Source organism: Capricornis sumatraensis, chromosome 18 (assembly GCF_032405125.1).
Source record: "Capricornis sumatraensis isolate serow.1 chromosome 18, serow.2, whole genome shotgun sequence".
In the NCBI taxonomy this organism is placed as follows: Eukaryota; Metazoa; Chordata; class Mammalia; order Artiodactyla; family Bovidae; genus Capricornis; species Capricornis sumatraensis.
Window position 1 is genome coordinate 45,163,232 of NC_091086.1, and position 26,722 is coordinate 45,189,953.

The 26,722-nt window shown below is 38.1% G+C and overlaps 1 protein-coding gene across 1 annotated transcript in view; it reads right to left on the reverse strand.

Annotated features, from left to right (window-relative positions):
* SPEF2 (sperm flagellar 2) overlaps nt 1-26,722 on the reverse strand; it is a 199,405-nt gene that overhangs the window by 145,596 nt on the left and 27,087 nt on the right. The window contains exons 6-9 of the mRNA XM_068990522.1: nt 25,336-25,522; nt 14,063-14,251; nt 9,525-9,712; nt 4,161-4,329 (exon numbers count right to left, since the gene is read on the reverse strand). Of these exons, the coding sequence (XP_068846623.1) occupies nt 4,161-4,329; nt 9,525-9,712; nt 14,063-14,251; nt 25,336-25,522 (733 nt within the window). The remainder of the gene's footprint in view (nt 1-4,160; nt 4,330-9,524; nt 9,713-14,062; nt 14,252-25,335; nt 25,523-26,722) is intronic.

Consider the following 26,722-nt stretch of genomic DNA (forward strand, 5'->3'; position numbering starts at 1 on the left):
AAAAACATTCATCACAGCACACATTATAGGGTTAACCTAACAACTACAGCAAACTCAAGAGATCATTAAATAGCAATTTTCATTGAAAACAAAAATAACAGCAATGAAAAACTATGACCAGCATCAGACAACAGGGATGATGTGCTGGACACAAAATATCCTCCCTCCAAATTGTAGGAATTCCAATTACACCTTGCTCGTGGGCATGCACAGTAGAGCCCTCAAATTTCCAAGTGCTTTGTGGTAGGGACTTCTTAGAAATATCTGCATCAACAGGAAACCGTGGCCATGAGCTAAATTTAGTTTGAATACCCAGTTATAGTAACTCAAACTCATTCAGTAGCTAATTGCTAATAAGCAGCTTATGTTAAAATGAAATACTATGGACCTGTGAGTCGTTTGCCAGTAAGGAGCATGGAAGGGATTTGCATTTGGGGGAGCTTGGGGTTTGCCAACAGGAGTCCACTGAATAACTGAGAACTAGTGGCTGCTGTGTGGGAGCCATGCTGTCAATTGAACTGGGGCAGTTGGGCTCTTGGCTTAGCCTGTTGTTCATGGTCCATAGGATTTTGGACTCCTCCCCATTCTCCACTAAACAACTCTTATCCTGTAGTGGTTGCTTGGGAATCCCAGCAGGGTATGGCTCCATAAGGAGGCTTCTGCCTCCCTCTTAGGAGAGATAAATTATATTTTTGGCCACACCATTCCTGGTCCAGAGTTCTCTCACATGTAGCCATTCTAAGAAAAGAATATGATGATTGGGAAATAATGTGAGGAAAAAGGAGTCAAATTTTTGGTGGCTATATATGACATGGACATGAGCAAAAAATTGTTTTTATGTTAGTTTCTAGGTGCAATATTTAAATTTTTTAAAATTTCACATGCTAGCAAGGTAATGCTCAGAGTCCTTTAAGCTAGACTTCAACAGTACATGAACTGAGAACTTCCAGGTGGACAAGCTGGATTTAGAAAAGGCAGAAGAACCAGAGATCAAATCGACATCTTGTTGGATCATAGAAAAAGCAAGAGAATTCCAGAAAAACGTCTGCTTCATTGACTATGCTAAAGCCTTTGACTGTGGATCACAACAGACTGGAAAATTCTAATGAACTGGTTCAAAATTGGGAAAGGAATATGTCAAAGGCTGTATATTGTCACTCTGCTTATTTAATTTATATGCAGAGCACATCATACAAAATTCTGACCTGGATGAGATGGTTGAATGGCATCACCAACTTGGTGGACATGAGTTTGAGCAAGCTCCAGGAGTTGGTGATGGACAGGGAAGCCTGGCACACTGCAGTCCATCGGGTCGCAAAGAGTCGGACATGACTGAGTGACTGAACTGATACTGATACCGAAGGGAAAAGGTAGGATAGGATGGATTGGGAGACTGGGATTGACATATATGCAGTACAATGTATAAAATAGATAACCAATGAGAACCTACTATATAGCACAGGAAACTCTATTTGATGCTCTGTGGTGACCTAAATGGGAAGAAAATCCAAGGAAGAAGGGATATGTACATATGTGTGTGGCTGATTCACTTTATTGTACAACAGAAACTATCACAACATTGTAAAGCAATTATATTCTAATTAAAATAATTAAAAATTAAAAAGAAAACATGATTGCTTCCTCTAACCAAGTTTTAAAAGTATGATCTCAAAACCAGGAAGCATCAGTTCTATACAGATGGTAGATACTGCTGTTCAGTTGCTAGTTGTGTCTGATTCTTTGAAACATCATGGACTATAGCATGCCAGACTTCCCTGTCCTTCACAATATCCCAGAATTTGCTCAGACTCATGTCCATTGAGTTGGCGATGCCATCCAACCATCTCATCCTCTGTCACCTCCTTCTCCTCCTGCACTCCATCTTTCCCAGCCTCAGGATCTTTTCCAATAAGCTGGCTCTTCGAATTAGGTGCCAAGGTATTGGATGGATGGATGGTGGATATAGGCACTAATAAAATATGCTACGAATGTAAACTTTTTGAAGATCCATTTTTAAGCTATGTATTTGGCTGAAGGATTAAAAATTTTGAGCAAAGTTAGCATTTTGCTAAAACTGTTCCATGTTTATTAAGCCACATGTGTTGATCCCCTGTCTCTTGTGAAAGACTATTTAAGCCAGAGGATAAGATGGTTGGATGGCATCACTGACTTGATGGACATGAGTCTGAGCAAGCTCTGGGAGTTGGTGATGGATAAGGAAGCCTGGAGTGCTGTAGTCCATAGGGTCGCAAAGTGTTAGACGTGACCGAGCAGCTGAACTGAACTGAACTGAACTGAACTGATTTAAGCCAGATAATGCATTTTCAAAGTTAAGACATTTATTATTTACTTAAATGCAAAACATTTAACAAGTATCTGAAGAAATGAAAGTTCTAATAATAGGGAATAATAAAGGACTGTTTACAGTAAATCCGCTAACACCCGTATATGGTATAGTTTCTATCGCAAAGTCAAAAGGAACACAGCATATAACACGTATCAGATATCCTAAGGTAATATTCACTTCCAGGACAACAGCCAAATCCAGAAATAAAATACATAGCATTATCAGACGTTCACATACTCCTAGAAAATGTTTATAATTTGCTGCAAAAGAAACATACCAGCTACTTCAGGATGTGGCTAAGACAAGCATGTTCCTGTGGTAACAATTTCCCAAACAAGAAAAAAAGTTAAAAAGACAAGTCTTTGCTAAGCTGCAGACTACCAGGTCTCCTGATTTATGAAAGCAACAAGATAGATCTGGTTAAGAAATAATTCAGAAACAAGTATTTCATGAGTCAGCAAAATCTGTCAAATAAAATGACTTTGAATCTACAATGGAAAGAAATACCTTCACATAGGTTGACAATGTCAAAGAATTTTATTAGGCAGCATTGTACTTTAGGTTGACATACTAGATCTAGAATATTCTATGACCATGCAAATAAATATGAACATATATCCTATAAGGTTCTGATCAATCCTTAATAATTATTTTAGTGAGATGTATATATAGACTTATCCAATTAAAATATGATATACATTTAGTTTCTCATAATAACAACAAAATCTCTCTTATCTTTTTATAAAAAGCTTATCTTCTTTTTTAATATTTTCATATTATTGCTATTTTACACTTTGCCCTGTTTATTGTCACTCATTAATTTTATTTGTGCCTTCTTTCAATAAACATTGAGTATTTGCTAAGTATCAGAAAATGATTGGGTCAAATCATCTTTTTTTCATATTGTACTTACTACCCTTCTAAAACCCGTTCAATCATATTTTTAAGAATAAAAAGCCTCATTTGCCATTCCATTGCTGATGATCTACCCAGAACTTCTATCCCATAGCTATTCATTTCACATCTTTCCTGCTAAAGGTGAGATGAAGTAGGATAGGGAGGGCAGGGTGGTCAGGAAAGAAATTAGTACATATTATTTGCATCCAACATGTATTGCACTTGGCTAAGTGTTTAACACATATTGTCTTAAATAAGTTTCACAACAACACAATAAGGTAGTCATATTGTTATCCCCATTTCATATATCAGATATGAAATCAAGACTCTTAGCACTACAGGCCTCACAGTTAGCAGCTGGCAGTGCCAATAATAAGATCTCAGTTTGGTTTATCCCAGTGGTCTTTCAGGGGCTCTTTTAAGAAGCACAGCTGGCACCCATATTAAAAAAAACAACAACACTGAATCAAATTATTGAATAAAAATGCATCTGTATCACTCAAAACCTCAGATCTTCTCCCCTTTTATTTTCCTCTAAAAGCAATATGCTATGTAGATAAATTACTAGGAAAACACATTTGACCAGGGGTTTTGAAGCAAAGGTAGATAGCTCACTCAAAGAAAACTGCTAACAAATAAATTAAAAACTTCAAAATTCTGAAATCCACCTATTGTATTATGCTTAATTTTATTTCAGACCACTCTCCAATATTACTGGAAGTAACAGATAATGAATTATGAATAGGCTAGCCATTTAAGTTATTACTATAAATACAAATTAAACTAAGGCAAAATAGAACACAAAACACCCCATTTTATTTAATAGAGATGAAAAGAAATAATATCACAAAATTAATATAAAGCAATGGCATTTATTATGTTGCATGCTCTTTAATTATTCCACATTGATAGGTACCTTATATTCTTCATAATCATTGTTATCTAGCAAGTTCCTTTTCTCCAGTTCTACAAGGTGTTCTGCAGAGAGCTTAGTTGGTAAATGTCTAAGAGAGGCTTGCTCATATATGGGTTTTCCATGGAAAAACAGTTCCTTCCAATCATGCATCAACTTATATGGGATCAGGCTACAGCAACAAAGAAAGAAAAAAAAGGTTGAGATAAAGCAATGGTTAGTTAAACACACATCTTAAATCTTAGCCTTTCTATTACCATGTTCATTCCCCAGACTCTGCTATTTGAGGCCAGAAGTTCCACTTACTATGACATTCCTAACAGCCAGTAAAATGGCTGAAACTTAGTAGCATGAATGAATGAATGTTACCTAAAGTCAAACTTGCTTTGACTGTGCACTAAAAGCACACTATATCTAAAAATAATGACCACTAATCATAAAACTTAGTTTCTTTGATTTCCAGCTGTGATACTAAATGGCTGTGCAAGCTTTGAATATCATTTAACTGTGCCAATATCAGTGTCCTCTTATGCAGAATAGACAGAATATTTTCCGAGGCCCCTTTAATATGACAACTAGTTTGCATATTTGCAAGTAATTTGTAACAGAAAAATCTAATGTATGGTGGCTTTTATTGTCACTGAACATCTGGTAGCCTTTGCAATTATTTTTCAGTACTTTTTCTATTTAAGTTAGATGAATGACTTGGAGGCAGTCAGGACAGAGTAATCAAAAAACAGTTCCAAGAGGAACAAAATGTGCAAAGGAAGGAAAGAGCCTAACATAACTCAGATGCATTTCTCTAAAAATAGTGGAAATTGAAATTACAACCTAGCTTGAAATTACAACCTAAAGAGCTGTATTTCATTGTGAGACATGCTACAACATGCATAAACCTTGAAGACATCATACTAAAATGAAATAAGCCAGATACAAAAGGACAAATATGATTTTACTTATATGAGGTACCTAAAATAGACAGATTCATAGAAACAGAGAACAGAACAGAGGTTACAAGGGGCTGGAGGGAAGGGGAATGGGGACTTATTATGTAATGGGTACATCACTTCAGTTTGGGATGATGAAAAAGTTCTGGAGATGGATGGAGGGAATGGTTGCACAACAGTGTGACTGTACCCAATGCCAGTAAACTTTAAACGGTTTGAAAGTCACTTGAAAAAGGTTAAAACGGTAAATTTTATTTTATGTATTTTTCTCCACAAGGTAGTTTTTCATTAAATGCAAACTTCAAACATAATATATTTTGTTTTCCATTAATAAAATATTTATATTTATTAGATATTGCAGAGATATGAAGTTTATAACTAATATACTCAAGCATAGAAAAATTCTAACATGAATTTTTAAAATGGCATGGGCTCCTGTGTTGAAGTAAATGATTAACAACTTATATATTGTCAACAACTTAATGTGGCAATTACTGAATCAATATTCTCTTATCTGAATATTGATAATTTTGTTAAGAAGTCCTAACAAAAGTCAGTTGATGTAAGAAGGCTAATACCAAGAATATCCCTGTGTTCTTGGAAAAAAAAAATGTTGATAACATCTTCTTTAGCAAAGTACAGAGGGAATAACATTATCTTGACAGTCAATAGTAGAGAGTAAAAAGATCTTAACATATATGCGTAAACACTGTATTCACTTGCAAGTAAAAGACACTTAAAATTTCAAAGCAAACGACCCCTTCAACGTTTGATATTAATGCTCCTGGAATTTTAAAATTCTGTGTATTTTGCATTAAAATAAAAATGACTTCATATAATCAATGTTCTCTCAATATTAATTTTCACAAAGCAGGATTTAGAGAGTAACAGAAGTCAGACTAGTATATGACTCTATAAAATACTATGATAGTCAAAAACAATACACACAGGAAGTCCTCACCTTACTAGCTAAGTTTGTGCTCTGTAAGGGGATTTTTAGGTCACCTATTTGACACAGAAATAATCCTTCTATGGGTGAAAAGAAAACTCAACGTTGCCCCTAGGACAGGTGATTGACGTTTAGCTCCTTTCATGCTGGCCCCCAGCCAGCACGGCTGAGACTATCTCCACAGCCTCACCCAACAGAGGCGTTCATGGAGCAGACGTGTGAGAAACCCTTTTCTCACAGTCTCCTTTCCAGGCTCTACCAGGGGTGTCAGGGGACCTCTGGCATTCTCTGACTGGCAGCTGTGTGATTCTCCCCTGATGTGATCACAAGGTGTTCTCTCTATGTGCATCTTTTCTGTTTCTTATAAGGACACCAGGCATCTTTAATAAGGGCCCCACCTTCCATGGGTGTGACCTGATCTTAAATAATCAGTGAAGACTATTTCCAAACAATGTTACACTCTGGGGTATGGGGCGGGTAGAACTTTTAATATAGCTTTCTGGGGCAGGAGAACAATTGAACCCGTATATAAGCATTTCTATATTGCCTTTTTTAGACACAAAATTTCAAAGTAAAAGCCCCTTAAAAACGTATGCTATTAATACCTCTGGAAACTTCATTCTATATATTTCGTTTTTACATTCAGTTTGAGCTCTCCCTGGCGTTTGGTATGATGCATGGCTTTTCTTTTTCCTGAAGTCTGCACATTTTTGGATTATGCTGTGACACCCAGGATCATATATAAACCTTCTGTTCTAGTCGATTTTATCTGACATTGCTTGAGGAAGGGAAGGAGAAGGGGCCATCATGTTACTGACAGGTGAGGACAGAGGTCCCCATGTGGACTTCCTCATCACCAGAGGGAAAGGCAACTTTGTTGCTGATGAAGGAGGTGGCAGTTCTGTCCCCTCACCAGGTCTCTACCACAGTGGGGGTGGCCTTGTGACCAGCGGGCAATGGTGAAGGTCCTGACCCTCCCTTGGCTCCTCTAACATGACCCTTATGGGGAGGGAGCAGTGGTCGGTCCTGCCTGGTGGGGGTGGAAGTCCATGCTTCCTACCTGTCCTCTGGGATGGTATCCTGGTGGGGTGATGGGGTCCCTTGTTACAGTCTTGTGAGGGTGGAAGACAGGCTCCCTCCTTGCCTTTGCTGGCTGAGGTGGAAGTGGGGCTACATTTTTCTTGCATGTGATAGTTGGAAAAGACTGGTTATCGTCTGAAAGTTTTTCATCTTGCTAGGCTGCTCCTTAACCGACTAGAGACAGCAGGTTCTTGTCAGGCTTATTTTTTGTCTACACCATTAGTATCTATACCATTAGTATCTCTGTTTCCAGAATATTCAGTTCCCATCTGGGATGTGTGAGGCAAAAAGAGAAAGAACTGAGGAAGCTCATCACAGAGTCCTGAGGTCATCAGCCAGTCCCACTTCTTCCTTCCATCTTCAGAGCCTTCTTATGCTTGTTTCATTCACAACGTCCAGGGTTTTTCACTGTACTTAGTGGACGAAATAGGGAAAGGAGCGTCCACTCCATTTTCCCACAGTAGAATAAGATTTCTGTTTATGTTTCAATTATGAGATTTTGAATTATGAGATTTTACTTAGGGAAATCAAGCTGTACTTCCCCCACTCCATATTATTTTTTTATGTTTTTATATTTATATCTACTATATTCTATTTTTTATTCTATTACTCTATTTTTTATCTTATTACTCTATTTTTTATCATTATAATGCATTGTATCACCTTTCCTTTTCAACCTTTTTGTAGATTACTTCTTCATCAGTTTATTCTAATTTCAAAATTTTGAATTTATATTAACAGGAAAAAGTATTTTTAAACATTTACTCCTTAATTCATTTCAATTTTTAGTCTTATTTTTCTTTTCTCAATCTTGTACCATTATAGTTTTATCTTCAAAATGTCCTCATCATCATGTTATTTCATTTAGTAGTTTTTATACAGTATTATGTCAGAAACATACTTTTGAACTGTGGTGTTAGAGAAGACTCTTGAGAGTCCCTTGGACTGCAGGGAGATTAAATCAGTCAATCCTAAAGAAATCGGTCCTGAATATTCATTGGAAGGACCAATGCTGATGCTCGAATACTTTGGCCACCTGCTGCGAAGAACTGACTCACTGGAAAAGACCCTGATGCTGGGAAAGATTGAAGGCAGGAGGAGAAGGGGACAACAGAGGATGAGATGGTTGGATGGCATCACCGACTCAGTGGACATGAGTTTGAGCAAGTTCCCAGAGTCGGTGATGGACTGGGAAGCCTGGCGTGCTGCAGTTCATGGCATCGCAGAGTCGGATAAGGAGCAACTGAGCTGAACTGATGTCAGAAACATGGCTGTCAGGGTGAAAGCAGTGGAGAAAGTTCCTGTCAAGTCCAGAGGTGATGGGATTATCTCCCCATCTTCTATTGACCCTGAATATCATGGGGCCTTCATTCTTTTCACTGTGGGTTTTCAAGAAGATCTCAGTCTGGATAACATCAAAAGTGTACAGACTTAAGTGGAGTGCCTTATCCTTTTGCTTTTGCTGAGAACTGCAATGTTATCACTCCCTTTCAGCTTCCAGCAAAGGACATCACAAGAAATTGGTCTCTGAAGCCAGATGTCATATTTGCTTAAAAGCTGTTGCTGAGATAATTCTCCACAGATACACTACACTACTTATTGTATCTTAGCTGGGGCCACAAGAGAAAACCATTATTCTAAACTGAGAACCAAGAAGAGTGATGTATTCTGTAAAGAGCTAGAAATGGAAATGAGACATCATATGACAAACCATGTTGCTCTTTTTGCTTTTTCCACCTGGAAGCACAGATAAAATCTGCAGCTCAATTGCAGGAATTGGCATATCTACTGACACCTCTATAACTATGTTTCAACGTATTCCTTGTTTTTAAGTTTCTACTTTATCTGGCATTGCTGAATGGCTTGCAGGATCTCAGTTTGCCAAGCAGGGATTTAATCCATACCATGCCAGTGAAAGCCCAGAATCCTAACCACTAGACAACTGAGAAGTCCTATCCTTTGTTCTGATTTTGGCAATGGTGTATTCTTAATATTTTCTGTACTGTTAAATGTTTCCTTACAAATAGATTGACTCCTTTTAGAAAGAATGTGCAATGAAAAGTGATTTTGATTAGTAAAACAAAAAAATTTAAGTAATTCCAGTCTTCTAGGAAGCTCCTAATATTTTAAATAAATTATTATAGTCATCTTTGTAAATTATAGAGAATTTAGATACAAGGTTTAAATGTTAAAAGACATAAATACAAATTAAATCAGGCTAGTAACTGGGTGAAATAAGTCTGTAATCAAGGTATTCTGGACCCCACTTCTAAGTCTTTCAAGAATAATCACTGTCTCTCTTTACTCATCAATTTAGTGCCACAATCTTACTCTTTTCTCACTTTCTTTGGTGTCTCTATTGTATTAACTATAAAAAAAAACAACACTTACTTATTTGTCAACAATCGATAGTCTGCCACCTTAGTGGACAGATCAAGTATCTGATCCAAAATTTCTGCACATATTGAATAATGCTTTTTGTAACGAGCTTGAGCTCTTTCTATGGCAATCTGCTCATGAATTTCCTTATCTCTGAGGGCTTGTTCTTCAAAATCAATCTTGGCTTGTCTGGCTAAAGCCTGAGAAGGAAAAGACATATATTTTAGAGATTTGATTTTGTACTGGGGTATAGCCAATAATGTTGTCACAGTGTTGTGACAGTTTCAGATGAACAGCAAAGGAACTCAGTCATACATGTATCCATTTTCCCCCAAACTCCTCTCCCATAAATCACCATAACTGGACAGTGATTCAGGTAAAAATAATGTCATCGTTTCAATAGCTAAAGAAAAAGAAAAATCTCTAAATAGAATGTAACCTCCTTTCATATCAGGAAAATGATAAATCATAAGACAGCACTTTCTCCTTAATACATTAAGTACTAAGTATTATGGTAAAGACAATATTAGAAATAGTTCACCCTTAGCTTATGTTATCAGCAAAACCTAGTGCAGAGAGAAGTGTGCTGCATGGATTAATGATAAATTAGATCTGAAGTATTCAAGAAGTCCTGAGTTCATGGGCTGCAAACAGAGTTGGGGGTCACAGAGCAACAGGCAAGTTGTGCAGGGCACCAAGCATAGCTGGCCCCTTTGTGCCCATCTCAGAAGACCAATTAATCTAACATATCTACTCTGGCTAATGCCCTATGTCTTTTACCAGGAGACTTCTGGAATACTGATTTATACTTAGAAAATATTTTGGAAATTCCCTGATTATTCTGGCTTGAGAATATCACACATTTGCCAACAAATGTTAAATGTAAACAATGAAGCCTTCTGCTGTTACAGCCTTAATAAATTGATAAATTCATAAAGACATGTATTTATATAGAAAGTAAGAAAATATTTAAATGGTTTGATATAACTCTCTGCTTGGTTTGCACTCTTATTTTGTTTAGGGAACACTTTCTTTACACCAAGTAAAAGGCCAAACTTGGCACAACCAAATGTTTTCAAATAGTTATACCAACTCCTTGAGAAATTCAATCACGTGCTGACATGCTCCAGAAACAAGACCTGCCTCCCAATGTAACCTACCTCCCAAGGTAACCCAATGAATGTACAATGGTGGTTAATGTGGGCCTAGAGGAGCTGTGGTTGAATTCAAGCCTCAGTTTGTACAGGACTCAAGTCCTAGCTGCAGGCATGGCATGTGTGCTCAGCTGCTGGATTGTAGCCTGCCAGGCTTCTCTGTCCATGGGATTTTCCAGGCCAGAATATTGGGGTGGGTTGTCATTTCCTATCCCAAGTGATCTTCTCAACCCAGGAGTCAAACCCATGCCTTCAGTATCTCCTGAATTGGCAGGCAGGTTCTTTACCACTGCACCACCTGGGAAGCCCCACTAGCTACGGGACCTGGGCCAGGCTGAAACCTCCTACATCTCCATCTGTTCACTGGGAGGCCGGGATGGTATAAAGACTTAGCATGCACAGAAATTAACTGTGAGAGCAAATATCTCAGTCACAAGGGGCAAAATACATGACAATGGGCTGCTACTGTCCACTGAATCAAAGGGAAGCTTCATTTGTTTTGTTATTGCTGCTTTATCTTGTTAGTTTGCTTTATCTTTGCTGGGAAAGGAGTTAGCGTAGGTGACCTCTAAGGTAGATTCTGAACATTTGGCAGGTCCAGGAATTACACTAGTACTTGCTATTGTTGCTGTATTGCTTTGTAGGCCCTGTTGTCATGGAGAAAGCACCTGGTTTAAGTGTAAGTATGCTTACGGCATGCTTCTCAAAGTGTGAAGGGAAGAGAAATCTGAGAGTCTAGGAGCACTCAGATGAGACTTTATGGAGAGAGCCAGTGAAATGGGTTGTGAGGTGGGATTATTGATACTACAAAGAGCCTGGAAGGCGTGCGGAATATTTAGGATGCTATGGAACTCAAACCTTGGGAGCCCAGGAATTCCTTCTGCAGGAACAAAGCAGCTTCCTCTCAGTTCTCCTCCCTCCCTTCCCCTCTCCTCACTCTCTCTTTCCTTCCAGGCCTTCCTTCCTTCTTTTTTAGCTTCAGAGTCTGCTATTTCTACCCCTTTCTCCTCCCCCATGCTAAACCCACCACAATTTCCGGTCCCATCACAGCAAAGTGGGTTGCAGCCCCAAATAAAGAAAGAAGGAAAAGGAGAAAGGAAATCTGTGGGAGGCAGTAAATCTCAGTGGTGATGAGCCTAGACTCTGAGAGCCACTGTGCTCTGGCTTCTCCACCAAGCTGTGCAACTTTGAGCTTTCTAAGTTTCATTTTCCTGACGTGTGATATGTAGACACGAGCAGTGTCCACTGCCAATGATGCTGTGAGAATGATAATGCATGAGATGAACACAACTCAGTGCTGGACTCAAAGTGAATACTCACAAGTGGTAAACATTATTGCAAAGAATTATTGATAATAATAGCAGGTGGCACTGAAATTTGAAACCAGGAACCGTTTTAATTAAAATAGAATTGATGCCCAGGTGCTTTCAAAAAAGAGATCAGCATATTTAACTTAAAAGCAAAACCAACCCCTGATGAGAAACATGAAGTTCTCTCTCTCTTTCTTCCTTTCCTCCCCACTCCCTACTTAGGCACCCGCCACTCCTACTGCAGAAGGTTATACATTCAAACTATGAAAACAAGTTATCTCAGAGGGAAGGGTGCTGTGGAGGCAGATACCTCAGCTTTGGGAAAAAGTAATCACGTAAGAGAAAGGAATGTGACTTCTTCTTTTTTTTTTTTTTTTTTCAGGAGATTCAGAGCTTCACAATTTTGACCACTGAGGCTCTGGGAGACCGAGTGTCTCAATCCTCTGAAGTGAGTTCAAGCCAGGTAAGGAGAGAACAGGTCATGCTGCTCACCACAGTGAGAGCAGTCCTGCTCCATGAGACTAGGGCTTTGCTATTCTGCACAGAATTAACTAGGCTTGTGAAAAAAATATATTTAGTAAATAGGCACTTATTTCTCATGTAAGCAAATGCCACAGAATCCATTCAAGTTTACTCTTGTCAAAGAGGAGAAAAGAAACAATCCTCCAGATAATTCACCCTTTGAAGACACTTGAGATTATGCAGATCTAATACAGGGGATATGGCTCCCTGCCCTCCTCCTAATGTTTCGGCTATATCTGTTCTACAAAGGCAAAAGCACTGGTCAGTTTCTTGACTCTGGGGAATATAGTACTTTCCAAATGGTATTTCTCAAAATTGCCTAATTTTGACACAAGCTACAATTCATTTTCATGAAATATCACAGTGGAAACCATGATCAGCATGGTTTATAAAGCATATTTATATTGATTTATACATAAAACATTACCTTCCTATTTTCTGTAAGGTTTTCTCTTCTGCACAGCCTGGTTTTATGAATAGTTTATGACAGTAAAGACAAGCTATCTAAAATGCTTCCCATGTGAGTTTTACACTTCTTCAATCAAATCTAGATTAATGGATTGTATACATTTGAAACAACCTCAAGAGGAAAAAGATAAGAAGTGATCCATATAAACACCTTGATAATATAAATATATTTTGGTTATTAAAACTAATACATATAAAAATAAGGAAGATGCTAATATATCAAATAACTAAAAGATTAGATACTTTGACTTTCAGAGCTATATAGGACCTCAACACAATGATATCATGTTGGCCAAGAGCATACCTGGCACCCATATCTTGGCTCTGTAACCATTCTCAACTACAATGAACCAGGGTTGCCTGTAAAAATGGCTTGTTCTAGTTCTGAGGAAAAAAGACTACAATATGGGCAAGGGAAATCTTGTTTTACCAGAAAGCAAGGTATTGCTTATTAAAGACTCATGGTATTTTATAAAAAGGAGACAGCTTGAAAATGCTCCCATTTCCTGAGAACAGTATTCACCTAGAATAATGAACACTAATAACATCCCAGTAAACTTAGTGGATTTTAAAGAAAAAGAAAGTCCTTTATGCATCTAAAAAACATGAAACTTAGATTATCTTTTTTTTTTTTTTTTTGGACAGCAACACTTTATACCTGAAGAAAATGGAATAAAGTGTTTAAGATAGTCAAGGGAAGAAAATATATATACGGGGCAAAACTGACTCGTATAAAAGGCACATATTGTTATCACTACACAAGCACTCAGGGAATAGTATTCCCATGAGCAATTCTTGAAGAATCTACTGGAGACCTTCAAACAACCAAAAAGATCAGAGAGACGTGGATACAAGGACTGGTGGTGAGTGTGAAATATTTGAAGAACCAAGACTGAAGGGAGAGAGTATAGTATGCGGATTTTATGTGCACCATTGGTGTAGCTGTACAAAAATAAAAACAGGGAGATAATAGAGAGATCATATAAAAAAACTGACTCATGAAATGATTGGCACCTAAATGGAGCCCTGTTTACCTTGATGCGGTAGAAAGGATCAAAAGAAACCTTAGGAGGATTGCTAAGGAAGGATTGTTTACCGCTTCTCGATCAAGAGCATCCTGGAAGTCTTTAAGCCGTCTTTCCTCATATTGTTTTTCTCTGAAAATTCTGTTTTGCCATAAAACTTCCTTTTCGTGTCTAACGTGCATGAGCTGCACAGCGATCCTGCGTTCCTGCTGGGACTGTCGCATCAGCCGGTTGATCAACTGCTCCTCCCGATAAGCCTCCTGGAAACACCATTGCAAGAGCCAGTCATTTGTCAAGGCCATGTCCACTTTTGCTCAGCCCACTGAGCTGAGCAGCTTACACATACATCATGTGTAAAAGGCATAGTATTCACCTGCATCAGTTTTTGCCATCTGATTTCAAGTCAAACATGGCAAAAAATTCAAGCTATAAAAATGAAAATTTCCACCAAAGGTTGTATAACCAGAAGCATATGGTCTTGCAACTCAGTCATCTTAAATGAATGATTACTTCCTTTAAAATCTGATCAAAAATAATTTAGGTAATTGTTTTCAAGATTTTATAAACAAAGGGTAACTCTCAAATTATAAGTATCTTTTCAGAAACTTGGAATTGTGCTGTATGCACTCAATATAAATACTAGATATTGTCTGGCTGAGAATGGCAGATCTGATAAGTTCCCGGCAGGGCCATCTCAATTTCTACGTGCTAGGATGGGGAGACTGGAGAAGAGGCTAAGAGGAAATGACCTACAGTTTACCTTAGAAAATTCGAGAGTGGTTGTAACCTGAGAGAGAAACTAGATGCACTCGTCCCTTGGCTATCTTAAGAGAAAGAAGGGGAACAAGCATTAACAGTGGAAGAAGCATTAAACTGGCAATCGGAGGCCCTGGCCATTGTAGCTCCACCTCTACCACTGATTGGCTGTGCGGCCTTGGGCAAGTAACTTGGATTTTCAGGGATTATTTCTTGACAGGTGAAATGAGGGGTTTGGGTAGAAGATGGTCTCCAAGGCACCTCTAAATTCTCTCAATCTGTCTAAACAGAGACACCGTGTGGAAGAAGGAGGTAATTAAACTTCCCCAGGGGGAAGACTTGGAAGAACATCTACATGTTGGAGTTGTCTATTTAACACTAGATGGTAAAGAATCTGCCTGTAAAGCAGAAGACCTGGGTTCAATCCCTGGGTTGGGAAGATTCCCCTGGAGAAGGGAATGGCAACCCACTCCAGTATTCTTGTCTGGAGAATTCCACGGACAGAGGAGCCTGGTGGGTGCAATCCATGGGATCACAAAGAGTCAGACACAACTGAGCCACTAACTCTTTCAATTTCAATCCAGTTGTTTAGGAATAAAATTGGGCATCACTAATAATACTATTTCAGATTAAGGGAGAAATACTCTATATATTTTCAGAATCAAGATACAAACAACAACACTCTATGGAAAGTAGCAAAACTTGAACTTGGGAACTATATAAAAATGTAGATTAAATAAAAGTTCAATTGAAAATAAACATAAAAATTTTTTTCTATTAGTAACATATCAAATAAAAAATAAAGTCATGAACAACTTTGAAACTGGTTTCATCTAGTTATAACATTCTAGAAGTTTTAACATTAATCATTTGTTGCCTATGTTGCCTGTGGTGAGGCAGAATGTAAAAATGACCATAGGTTCTTCAGCTTTCTTCATCCACAGCCGTGCAGTGGATGCAAGCGTTGCAGATATTCCCATCAAAAAGTAGAATCTATTTCTCCACTTCTTAAATGGGTAGGGGGTGGCCTCTGACTTGAACTGGCCAATGGGACATTAGTGAACACAAAATAAAATGAAGCAAAACACTTGGGGTCTGAATTAATTCTCCTGTGAGAATTGATTCTCCTCTGTTACTGTTAACACATTTTTTGGTTAGTTAGAAAATGAGAAACCATAGATGGAGAGATACCAACCTTCTCAGTTGGAACTGATGAAACTCTCCCAAGTCAGCCAGCCTCAGCCAGCCTCTGAGACAGGACAGGTAAGACCAGCAGAAGGCACACAGCTGATCCCTGCCCAAGATACCTACCACATCTGAGGGTGGTTTGTGATAGCACAGTCACAGCCATATTTATTAAAAGTATAGCCTTGATTTATTATTCCAAGTGAATTCTATACTTAATGTGGAATATATTTGGCTGTATTTATATGGCAAGGCAATTTGGTTGTTGAGATGAGAGCTGGTCATTCTGATCCTTATAAGAACTGAGCTGGTCAGATAGGTCTTGGCTATTGCTTAGATGACAACATATTGTGATTAAAAAATAAAGGAAAATTACTGTTTAATGGCTGAGTCAATGTTACATATATAAAGCTTCAGTATGAAGAACCATCAACTGTATTAGGACTTGGACTAAAAAATTGAGTGGAAAGGAAGATTTTTTTTGTTCCATTGTACAAGTAGTTAATGTTTTAGAAATAGACTTTTCCTCAAACTTTCATTAGAATGTGGGACACATTTTCTCACAGAAAGAATATATGTTATGCTTAGGTGTTCAGGGAAGCCTACAGAAGTCTGTTTAACCCATAATGTACATGAAATAGTCTATATCTGCAATGAATAAAACAGAAAATAATAGAAGTCACATTTCTCTTTTAACTATATATAATTATATTTGGGGAAGATTTATACAGATACACAATCCAAAACATGCTCAGTTTGATTGTCAAGACCCCTTCCCATGAGTTGGAGCTAGGAGCTAACTCTGGTGAATATCATTGCTTTAATTCTCTGAATATGTCCAAGTAGCTCTCTTGGAGCATAGTGGCTTCACCAAACACAGAGAAGAAGCAGCGCAGAGATGGAGTTCCTTTAGTGGAAATATTAGTCAGAGAACCAACTTTCTTCATTGTCCCTTAGGTTGCTAGATCCCTGAACAGATCTCTAGCTAGAGACTGAAAAAATCGAAGCTGTGAACATTCTAGTAGAAAGTGACGGAAGCCAGAAAGCATTTATTCACCCAGTTTTCTAAGTAACATCTCTAAGTAGCACCTTCTAAGTAAATGTCAGTCCTGAATTACAAGCAAAAAAGTAGAAAGAAAAAACCTAGCAGCCAACACACAGCTGTTTTATAATATAAATGAAAATGTGTTCAAAATCTCACTGCTCGTTAATGAAATGTGAAATAGGTAGTTATTTTAAAATCTACCTTTTAATCATCTGATTTTCATAACCTGTAATTCATCTAATGAAAAGAGTGACTATCAAGGTGGCTGAGTAAAAATATTAATAAATGTGAATTCAAAGTAAGAAATTACCTTTCAGCACAAAGAGATGGCAGAGTTATTCTTTGAATTTTTCACTAAGAAAGGAGTGACACTATCAGAGTGACTGATACTGGATAAGCAGTATTACTTCTTCATATGTATAGGAAGCCTGGATTTCTCTTAAGGTAACAGAATACCACTGAGTGGATCAGATGTAATTAGGTGAATAAAAGAAGTGCCTTCAAATGGTCTTTCATATTTCAGACCCACAGATTTGTCCTACTTACATTCACAATCTGAATCACCTTGCTCCTCGTCTGTTCTTCCTACCATCTTCTGTATCATAGCTAATGACTCCTCCACGCACTCGGCTGCCCACGCCAGACACCTGGCTTCTCATCCCGCTTTTCACTCCTCCATGTCTAATGAGTCAGTTATTCTCATCGATTTTACTTCTCAAATAACTCCTGAAGCCACTCCTGTCCCTCACTACTGCCACTACCCTACATGTAAACTGGAATAATTCCTTACCTGGATTACAGAAACAGCTATAACTTGGTCATCCCTCCTGCCATCTATTTTTCAAAGTGAAGCCAGACTGACCTTCCTAAACTTTACCTTCCACTATCTCCACCTCTGCTGGAAACTAACTCCTCACACTATACCCAGAACCACCACCACCTTCAACTGTCTAACTTCAACCCTCCCTCATGCTCCCGTGCTCTCCTACTCTAGAAAAAGTCTCTGAGGCAGGACAGAGCTGGACTTCCCTCTCCTCACTTTCATTGCACCTCCACACTCCAATGTAGTTGGTTGTTTACAGATCCCCCTCAAACAGCAAGCTCTGTGAGAGCAGGTTTCTTGTTATTCTTGTTCACTGTTGTATCCTAGCCCTAGGACAAGTTCCCAGAGCATAGAAGAGATCCAGTAAATATGTACTCAATGTAAAAGTTGATCAGTGATTCTCAATCCATAGCTGAATCAAATCACCTAGTTCAGTTCAGTTCAGTTCAGTCGCTCAGTCGTGTCCGACTCTTTGTGACCCCATGAATCACAGCATGCCAGGCCTCCCTGTCCATCGCCAACTCCCGGAGTTCACTCAAACTCATGTCCATAGAGTCAGTGATGCCATCCAGCCATCTCATCCTCAGTCGTCCCCTTCTCCTCCTGCCCCCAATCCCTCCCAGAATCAGAGTCTTTTCCAATGAGTCAACTCTTCACATGAGATAGACAAAGAACTGGAGTTTTAGCTTTAGCATCATTTCTTCCAAAGAAATCCCAGGGTTGATCTCCTTCAGAATGGACTGGTTGGATCTCCTTGCAGTCCAAGGGACTCTCAAGAGTCTTCTCCAACACCACAGTTCAAAGGCATCAATTCTTCGGCGCTCAGCCTTCTTCACAGTCCAACTCTCACATCCATGCATGACTACTGGAAAAACCATAGCCTTGACTAGATGGACCTTAGCCAGCAAAGTAATGTCTCTGCTTTTGAATATGCTATCTAGGTTGGTCGTAACCTTTATTCCAAGGAGTAAGCATCTTTTAATTTCATGGCTGCAGTCACCAACTGCAGTTATTTTGGAGCCCCAAAAAATAAAATCTGACACTGTTTCCACAGTTTCCCCATCTATTTCCCATGAAGTGATGGGACCAGATGCCATGATCTTCGTTTTCTGAATGTTGAGCTTTAAGCCAACTTTTTCACTCTCCTCTTTTACTTTCATCAAGAGGCTTTTTAGTTCCTCTTCACTTTCTGCCATAAGGGTGGTGTCATATGCATATCTGAGGTTATTGATATTTTTCCCGGCAATCTTGTTTCCAGCTTGTGCTTCTTCCAGCCTGACATTTTGCATGATGTAGTATGCATATAAGTTTCATAAGCAGGGTGACAATATACAGCCTTGACGCACTCCTTTTCCTATTTGGAACCAGTCTGTTGTTCCATGTCCAGTTCTAACTGTTGCTTCCTGAACTGCATATAGGTTTCTCAAGAGGCAGGTCAGGTGGTCTGGTATTCCCTTCTCTTGAAGAATTTTCCACAGTTTATTGTGATCCACACAGTCAAAGGCTTTGGCATAGTCAATAAAGCAGAAATATATATTTTTCTGGAACTCTCTTGCTTTTTCCATGATCCAGCAGATGTTGGCAATTTGATCTCTGGTTCGTCTGCCTCTTCTAAAACCAGCTTGAACATCTGGAAGTTCAAGGTTTAAGTATTGCTGAAGCCTGGCTTGGAGAATTTTGAACATTACTAGCATGTGAGATGAGTGCAATTGTGCGGTAGTTTGAGCATTCTTTGGCATTTCCTTTCTTTGGAATTGGAATGAAAACTGACCTTTTCCAGTCCTGTGGCCACTGCTGAGTTTTCCAAATTTGCTGGCATATTGAGTGCAGCACTTTCACAGCATCATCTTTCAGGATTTGAAATAGCTCAACTGGAATTCCATCACCTCCACTAGCTTTGTTTGTAGTGATGAAGAAGATATAAATAAATGAAAAAGTTGCTCATGGATTTGAAAAACTAATAATGTTGAAATGTTCATAATACCTAAAGTGATCTACAGATACAATGCAATTCCTAACCAAATTCCAATGGCATTTTTCACAGAAATACAAAAACAATCCTAACATTCATTTGGAGCCAGAAAAGGCTCCAAAGAGCCAAACCAGTTTTGAGTAAGAAGAATATCAAGCTTCCTGATTTCAAAATAAATTACAAAGCTTCAGTACTCCAAGGCTACACAATGGAGGAAGGATGTCTCTATAACACATGGTTCTGGGAAAACTGGATATCCACATGCACTAGAATGGTACTATACCCTCATTTCATATCATTTATAAAAATCAATTCAAATTGGTTTAGAGACTTACACATAAGATCAAAAACTATAAAACTAACAGAAGCATAATATAGGGAAAAACACATCCTGACATTGGTCTAGGCAATTAATTTTTTAATCTGACCCTAAAAGCACAGGCAATAAAAGTAAAAATAGATACATGGATTTGGATATTAAAAAAGAAAAAACTTTGCACAGCAAAGTAGACAATTAAAAGAGTGAAGAGGCAACCTACAAGATAGGGGAGATTACTATTTGCAAACCATACATGTTGGCTAATATCCAAAATATACGAGGAACTCAAACAACTCGCTATCCAAAAACCAAATGGCCGGATTTAAAAATGGTCAAAGGACCTGAAAAGACATTTCTTAAAAGAAGACAAACAAATGGCCAACAGGTATATGGAAAGGTGATCAACATTCCTAATCATCAGAAAATGCAAATCAAAACCATCTGTTAGAATAAGTTCAGTTTAGTTGCCAGGTCTTGTCTAACTCTATGTGACCCAAAGGACTGCAGAGCACCAGGCTTCCCTGTCCATCACCAATGCCTGGAGCTTGCTCAAATTCATGTCCATCGACTCAGTGATGCCATCCAACCATCTCATCCTCTGTCATCCCCCTCTCTTCTTGCCTTCAATCTTTCCCAGCATCAGGGTCTTTTACAAGGAGTCAGTTCTTCACATCAGATGGCCAAAGTACTGGAGTTTCAGCTTCGCATCAGTCCTTCCAATGACTATTTGGATCTCCTTGCAGTCCAAGGGACTCTCAAGCATCTTCTCCAAAACCACACTTCAAAAGCATCAATTCTTCCGTGCTCCACATTCTACATAGTCCAACTCTCACATCCATACACGACTACTGGAAAAACCACAGCTTTGACCAGACAGACCTCTGGGAGTAAAGTAATGTCTCTGCTTTTTCATATGCTATCCATATTTATCATAGCTTTTCTTCCAAGGAGCAAGGGTCTTTTAATTTCACGGCTGTAGTCACCATCTGCAGTGATCTTCAGTTCAGTTCAGTTCAGTTGTTCAGTCGTCCCTGAATCTTTGCGACCCCATGAATCACAGCACACCAGGCCTCCATGTCCATCACCAACTCCTGGAGTTCACTCAAACTCACGTCCATAGAGTTGGTGATGCCATCCAGCCATCTCATCCTCTGTCGTCCTCTTCTCTTCCTGCCCCCAATCCCTCCCAGCATCAGGGTCTTTTGCAATGAGTCAACTCTTTGCATGAGGTGGCCAAAGTATTGGAGTTTTAGCTTTAGCATCAGTCCTTCCAATGAACACCCAGGACTGGTCTCCTTTAGGATGCACTGGTTGGATTTCCTTGCACTCCAAGGGACTCTCAAGACTCTTATCCAACACCACAGTTCAAAAGCATCAATTTTTTGGCGCTCAGCTTTCTTCACAGTCCAACTCTCACATCCATACATGACCACTGGAAAAACCATAGCCTTGACTAGATGGACCTTTATTGGCAAAGTAATGTCTCTGCTTTTTAATATGCTCTCTAGGTTGGTCATAACTTTTCTTCCAAGGAGTAAGCATCTTTTAGTTTCATGGCTTCAATCACCATCTGCAGTGATTTTGGAGCCCAAAAATATAAAGTCTGACACTGTTTCCACTGTCTCCCCATCTATTTCCCATGAAGTGATAGGACCAGACGCCATGATCTTTGTTTTCTGAATGTTGAGCTTAAAGCCAACTCTTTCATTCTCCTCTTTTACTTTCATCAAGAGGCTTTTTAGTTCCTCTTCACTTTCTGCCATAAGGGTGGTGTCATATGCATATCTGAGGTTATTGATATTTCTCCCGGCAATCTTGTTTCCAGTTTGTGCTTTTTCCAGCCCAGCGTTTCTCCTGATGTACTCTGCATAGAAGTTAAATAAGCAGGGTGACAATATACAGCCTTGACGTACTCCTTTGCCTATTTGGAACCAGTCTGTTGTTCCATGTCCAGTTCTAACTGTTGCTTCCTGAACTGCATATAGGTTTCTCAAGAGGCAGGTCAGGTGGTCTGGTATTCCCATCTCTTTCAGAATTTTCCACAGTTTATTGTGATCCACACAGTCAAAGGCTTTGGCATAGTCAATAAAGCAGAAATAGATATTTTTCTGGAACTCTCTTGCTTTTTCCATGATCCAGCAGATGTTGGCAATTTGATCTCTGGTTCCTCTGCCTTTTCTAAAACCAGCTTGAACATCTGGAAGTTCAAGGTTCACGTATTGCTGAAGCCTGGCTTGGAGAATTTTGAGCATTAGTTTACTAGTGTGTCAGATGAGTGGAATTGTGCAGTAGTTTGAGCATTCTTTGGCATTGCCTTTCTTTGGGATTGGAATGAAAACTGACCTTTTCCAGTCCTGTGGCCACTGCTGAGTTTTCCAAACTTGCTGGCATATTGAGTGCAGCACTTTTACAGCATCATCTTTTAGGATTTGAAATAGCTCAACTGGAATGCCATCATTTCCACCAGCTTTGTTTGTAGTCATGTTTCCTAAGGCCCACTTGACTTCACATTCCAGAATGTCTGGATCTAGGTGAGTGATCACACCATAGTGGTTATCTGGGTCATGAAGGTATTTTTCATATAGTTCTTCTGTGTAATGTTGCCACCTCTTCCTTATATCTTCTGCTTTTGTTAGGTCCATACCATTTCTGTCCAATTTTACTGTGCCCATCTTTGCATGAAACGTTCCTTTGGTATCTCTAATTTTCTTGAAGGGATCTTTGGTCTTTCCCATTCTATTCTTTTCCTCTGTTTCTTTGCATTGATCACTTAGGAAGGCTTTCTTATGTTTCCTTTCTATTCTTTGGAACTCTGCATTCAAATGGATATATCTTTCCTTTCCTCCTTTGCCTTTAGCTTCTCTTCTTTTCTCAGCCTCCTCAGACAACTATTTTTCCTTTTTGCATTTCTTTTTCTTGGGGATGGTCTTGATCACTGCCTCCTGTACAATGTCATGAACCTCTGTCCATAGTTCTTTAGGCACTCTATAAGATCTAATCCCTTGAATCTATTTGCCACTTCCACTGTATAATCATAACGGATTTGATTTAGGTGATACTTGAATGACCTAGTGATTTTCTCTACTTTCTTCAAAATAAGTCTGTATTTGGCAATAAGGAGTTCATGATCTGAAGCACAGTCAGCTCCCGGCCTTGTTTTTGCTGACTGTATACAGCTTCTCCATTTTTGGCTTCAAAGAATATAATCAATCTGATTTCGGTATTGAACATAGGGTGATGTCCAAGTGTATAGTCTTCCCTTGTGTTGTTGGAAGAGGGTGTTTGCTATGATCAGTGCTTTCCCTTGGCAAAACTCTGTTAGCCTTTTCTCTGCTTCATTATGTACTCCAAGGCCAATTTTGCCTGTTACTCCAAATATCTCTTTTCCTACTTTGGCATTCCATTCCCCCATGATGAAAAGGACATCTTTTTTGGGTGTTAGTTCTAGAAGGTCTTGTAGCTCTTCATAGAACTGTTCAGCTTCTTCTGGTTGAGGTATAGACTTGCATTACTGTGATGTTGAATGGTTTGCCTTGGAAACGAACAGAGATCATGCTGTCTATTTTGAGTTTGCACCCAAGTACTGTATTTCGTACTCTTTTTTTGACTATGAGGGCTACTCCATTTCTTCTAAGGGATTCTTGCTCACAGTAGTAGATATAATGGTCATATGTATTAAATTCGCCCATTCCAGTATGTTTGAGTTCACTGATTCTTGAAATGTCGATGATCACTCTTGCCATCTCTTGCTTGAACACTTCTAATATGTCTTGATTTATGGACCTAACATTCCAGGTTCCTATGCAATATTGTTCCTTACAGCATCGGACTTTACTTTCATCACCAGTCATATCCACAATTGGGCACTGTTGCAAATTTCTGTTAGAATAGCTATTATCAAAAAACAAAAACAAAAATGAGATAACAAGTGTTGGCAAGGCAGTGATGAAAATGGAACCCTTGTAAACTGTTGGTGGGAATGTAAACTGGTACAGCCACTGTGGAAAATAATATAGTGCTTCCTTTAAAAATTAAAAATAGAATTATCATATGACCCTGAAATCCTACTTCTGGGTATATATCCAATGGAAATGAAAGGAGATGAAATTAGTATCTTAAAGAGATGTTTGCAACCCTATGTTCACTGCAGCACTATTCACAATGACCATGATACAGAAACAATCTAAGTGTCCATTGGTGGATGAATGGACACTTAAGTGAGTATAGATATGCATGTCACATTTTCTCTCTATATAAATATTATATACATATATATATACACACATAAATATATATATATGTATATATTTATATCTAGAATGAGCTTTCCAGGTGGCACTAGTGGTGAGAACCTGCCTGCCAATGAAGGAGGCATAAGAGATGTGGATTCAATCCCTAGGTTGGGAAGATCCCCTGGAGGAGGACATGACAACTCACTGTGGCTATGGTCCATAGGGTCACAAAGAGTCAGACACGAATGAAGCGACTTAGTACACATGCATGCATATATAGAATATGATCAATCTTAAAAAAGAAGAAAATCTTATCATCTGTGATAATATGTTTAAACCTGGAGAACATTATGCCAAGAAAAATAAGCCAGACATAGACAAATATTACATAATCTTACTAAATGTGGAATCTAAAAAAGTTGAACTTACAAAAGTAGATCTTAAGTATTTTCACCAAACACACACACACAAATGGTAACTTATTTTTTTGTTGTTGTTAAGGTGATGGGTGTGCTAATTAGTTTGATTATGGTAATCATTTCACAATGCATACATATATCAAAACACAATTATATACTTTAAATATATACAATTTTTATTTGTCAATTATACCTCAGTAAACCTGGGACAAAAAGTTCTCTTCTCCCTCTAGAAGTAACAACAGATATACATGGTTGCCATAACTTTTAGATTCCTATTTTGTCAGCATTTTTTTACTGTGGTAAAATATATGTAATATAAAATTTACCATTTCAACCATTTTCAAATGTACAATTCAGTGTACAATTAAATAAATTCACAATGTTGTATAAGCATCATCAGATTTTAGATTCTTTGGTAAGTGTTTGATGTAGTTTTTTTCCTGAGTGTATTTGCTGTCATGGTGTAAAGATGAAACGCTGATTCAGAGTAGCACATGATACATACAGAAGATATACATAAGAGTGTATAAAAGACTATATTTTGTAAAAATTTCCAGCACTTTTATTTAATCAATAATGAAACATCTTACCTCTTGGGCTTCATGAGCTATTAACTGATCCATTAAGAGTCTCCGCCGTCTTTTCTCCCTTTGCTCTCGTGCAAAAGCATCTTCTTCAAGGCGTTTTTGGATTTTTTTAATGTAGTCATCATCTGAATAAGTGTTTAACAAATCAGTGGTTGTCTGGTCTGCTGTATCTAGAGAAGTCTTGGATGCACTAAAGGACAATAGTTTTTATTTAGATTTGAAAATACAACTCAATCACACACCACTACTTGTGACTATAGAGGAAGACCTCAGAAGACGGCTCCCTTGGGTGCTCATTAATTAATACAAGCATTAAGGCAGATATTAGAACTTTGGCTTTCTATTTAAAATATAACCTATAATGTTATTCAAAAGACAGGGAAACATTATTATGGTATTCAGGGATTAAACAGTCATCAATTCTCATATTGACAGAAGTGTTTTTATGAAAGCATGGTTAATTCATGTTTAACAAAGTAATAATCACACATATTCTTTCCTAATCTGAGTATATACAGTTTTATTAAATCAAAGAGCAAACCCATTTACATAGTTGAATCAAAATTCTTAAATTATAATTAGTTCTACGTAATAATCACATATTTATGGCACAGATCATATTTTATTATAGTTCATTATTTTTATATTTGCTGCTTTCAGCTGAAGTCTGAGCACAGAAGAAAAGTATACTATTTTACTTTTGTATGTACCCATGCCTCACAGTACTGACACGTAGATGATGTTTGCTAAATTTCAAATCATATGCTAAGAAGCACTGCAAGTATAATACAGTTTAAAAAAATTACACATATTGTATTCTGTCAACTGAGAGTCATTCAGCAGAAATTGTGTAGCTAGCAAAGCCTCAGGAAGATCAAAGACAAGTTTTAACTTTATTTACTAAGATTTAGTAATAATTAATACTTATAAATATTAATTTATGAAATTAATATTAATTTATGAAAGTGTAGCATAACTTTTTTAGATCCTTCATCAAAATTATTATTATATTTTTACTTGAGTGTGGTGTTTAAAGGTCTGCCTTACACTGAGCATGGGTTAATAGGTCTCCCTTAACATTGTGTTTGGCTGCTACCAATATACTTAAGATATTGATTCTCCTTTGTTCATCAATCAGTCTATCCAACCATACATATATACACCCATCTTCTGTCTTATGCCAGTCAAGGCCTGAAGAAAGTTACATGATATTTTCTTGAATAAATATTCATTTTATGAGATGTGGGTTTCTTGAGGGCAATAATTATGTTTACTTTATATCTGTTTGCCAAGCCTCCATAGAGTTAGTAATTGTATCAGTGTGAATTATTAGTGATAGGAACCTTGGTCAAATTCATGTGTGTGTGTTAAAAAGCAGTTGTTAGAAGGA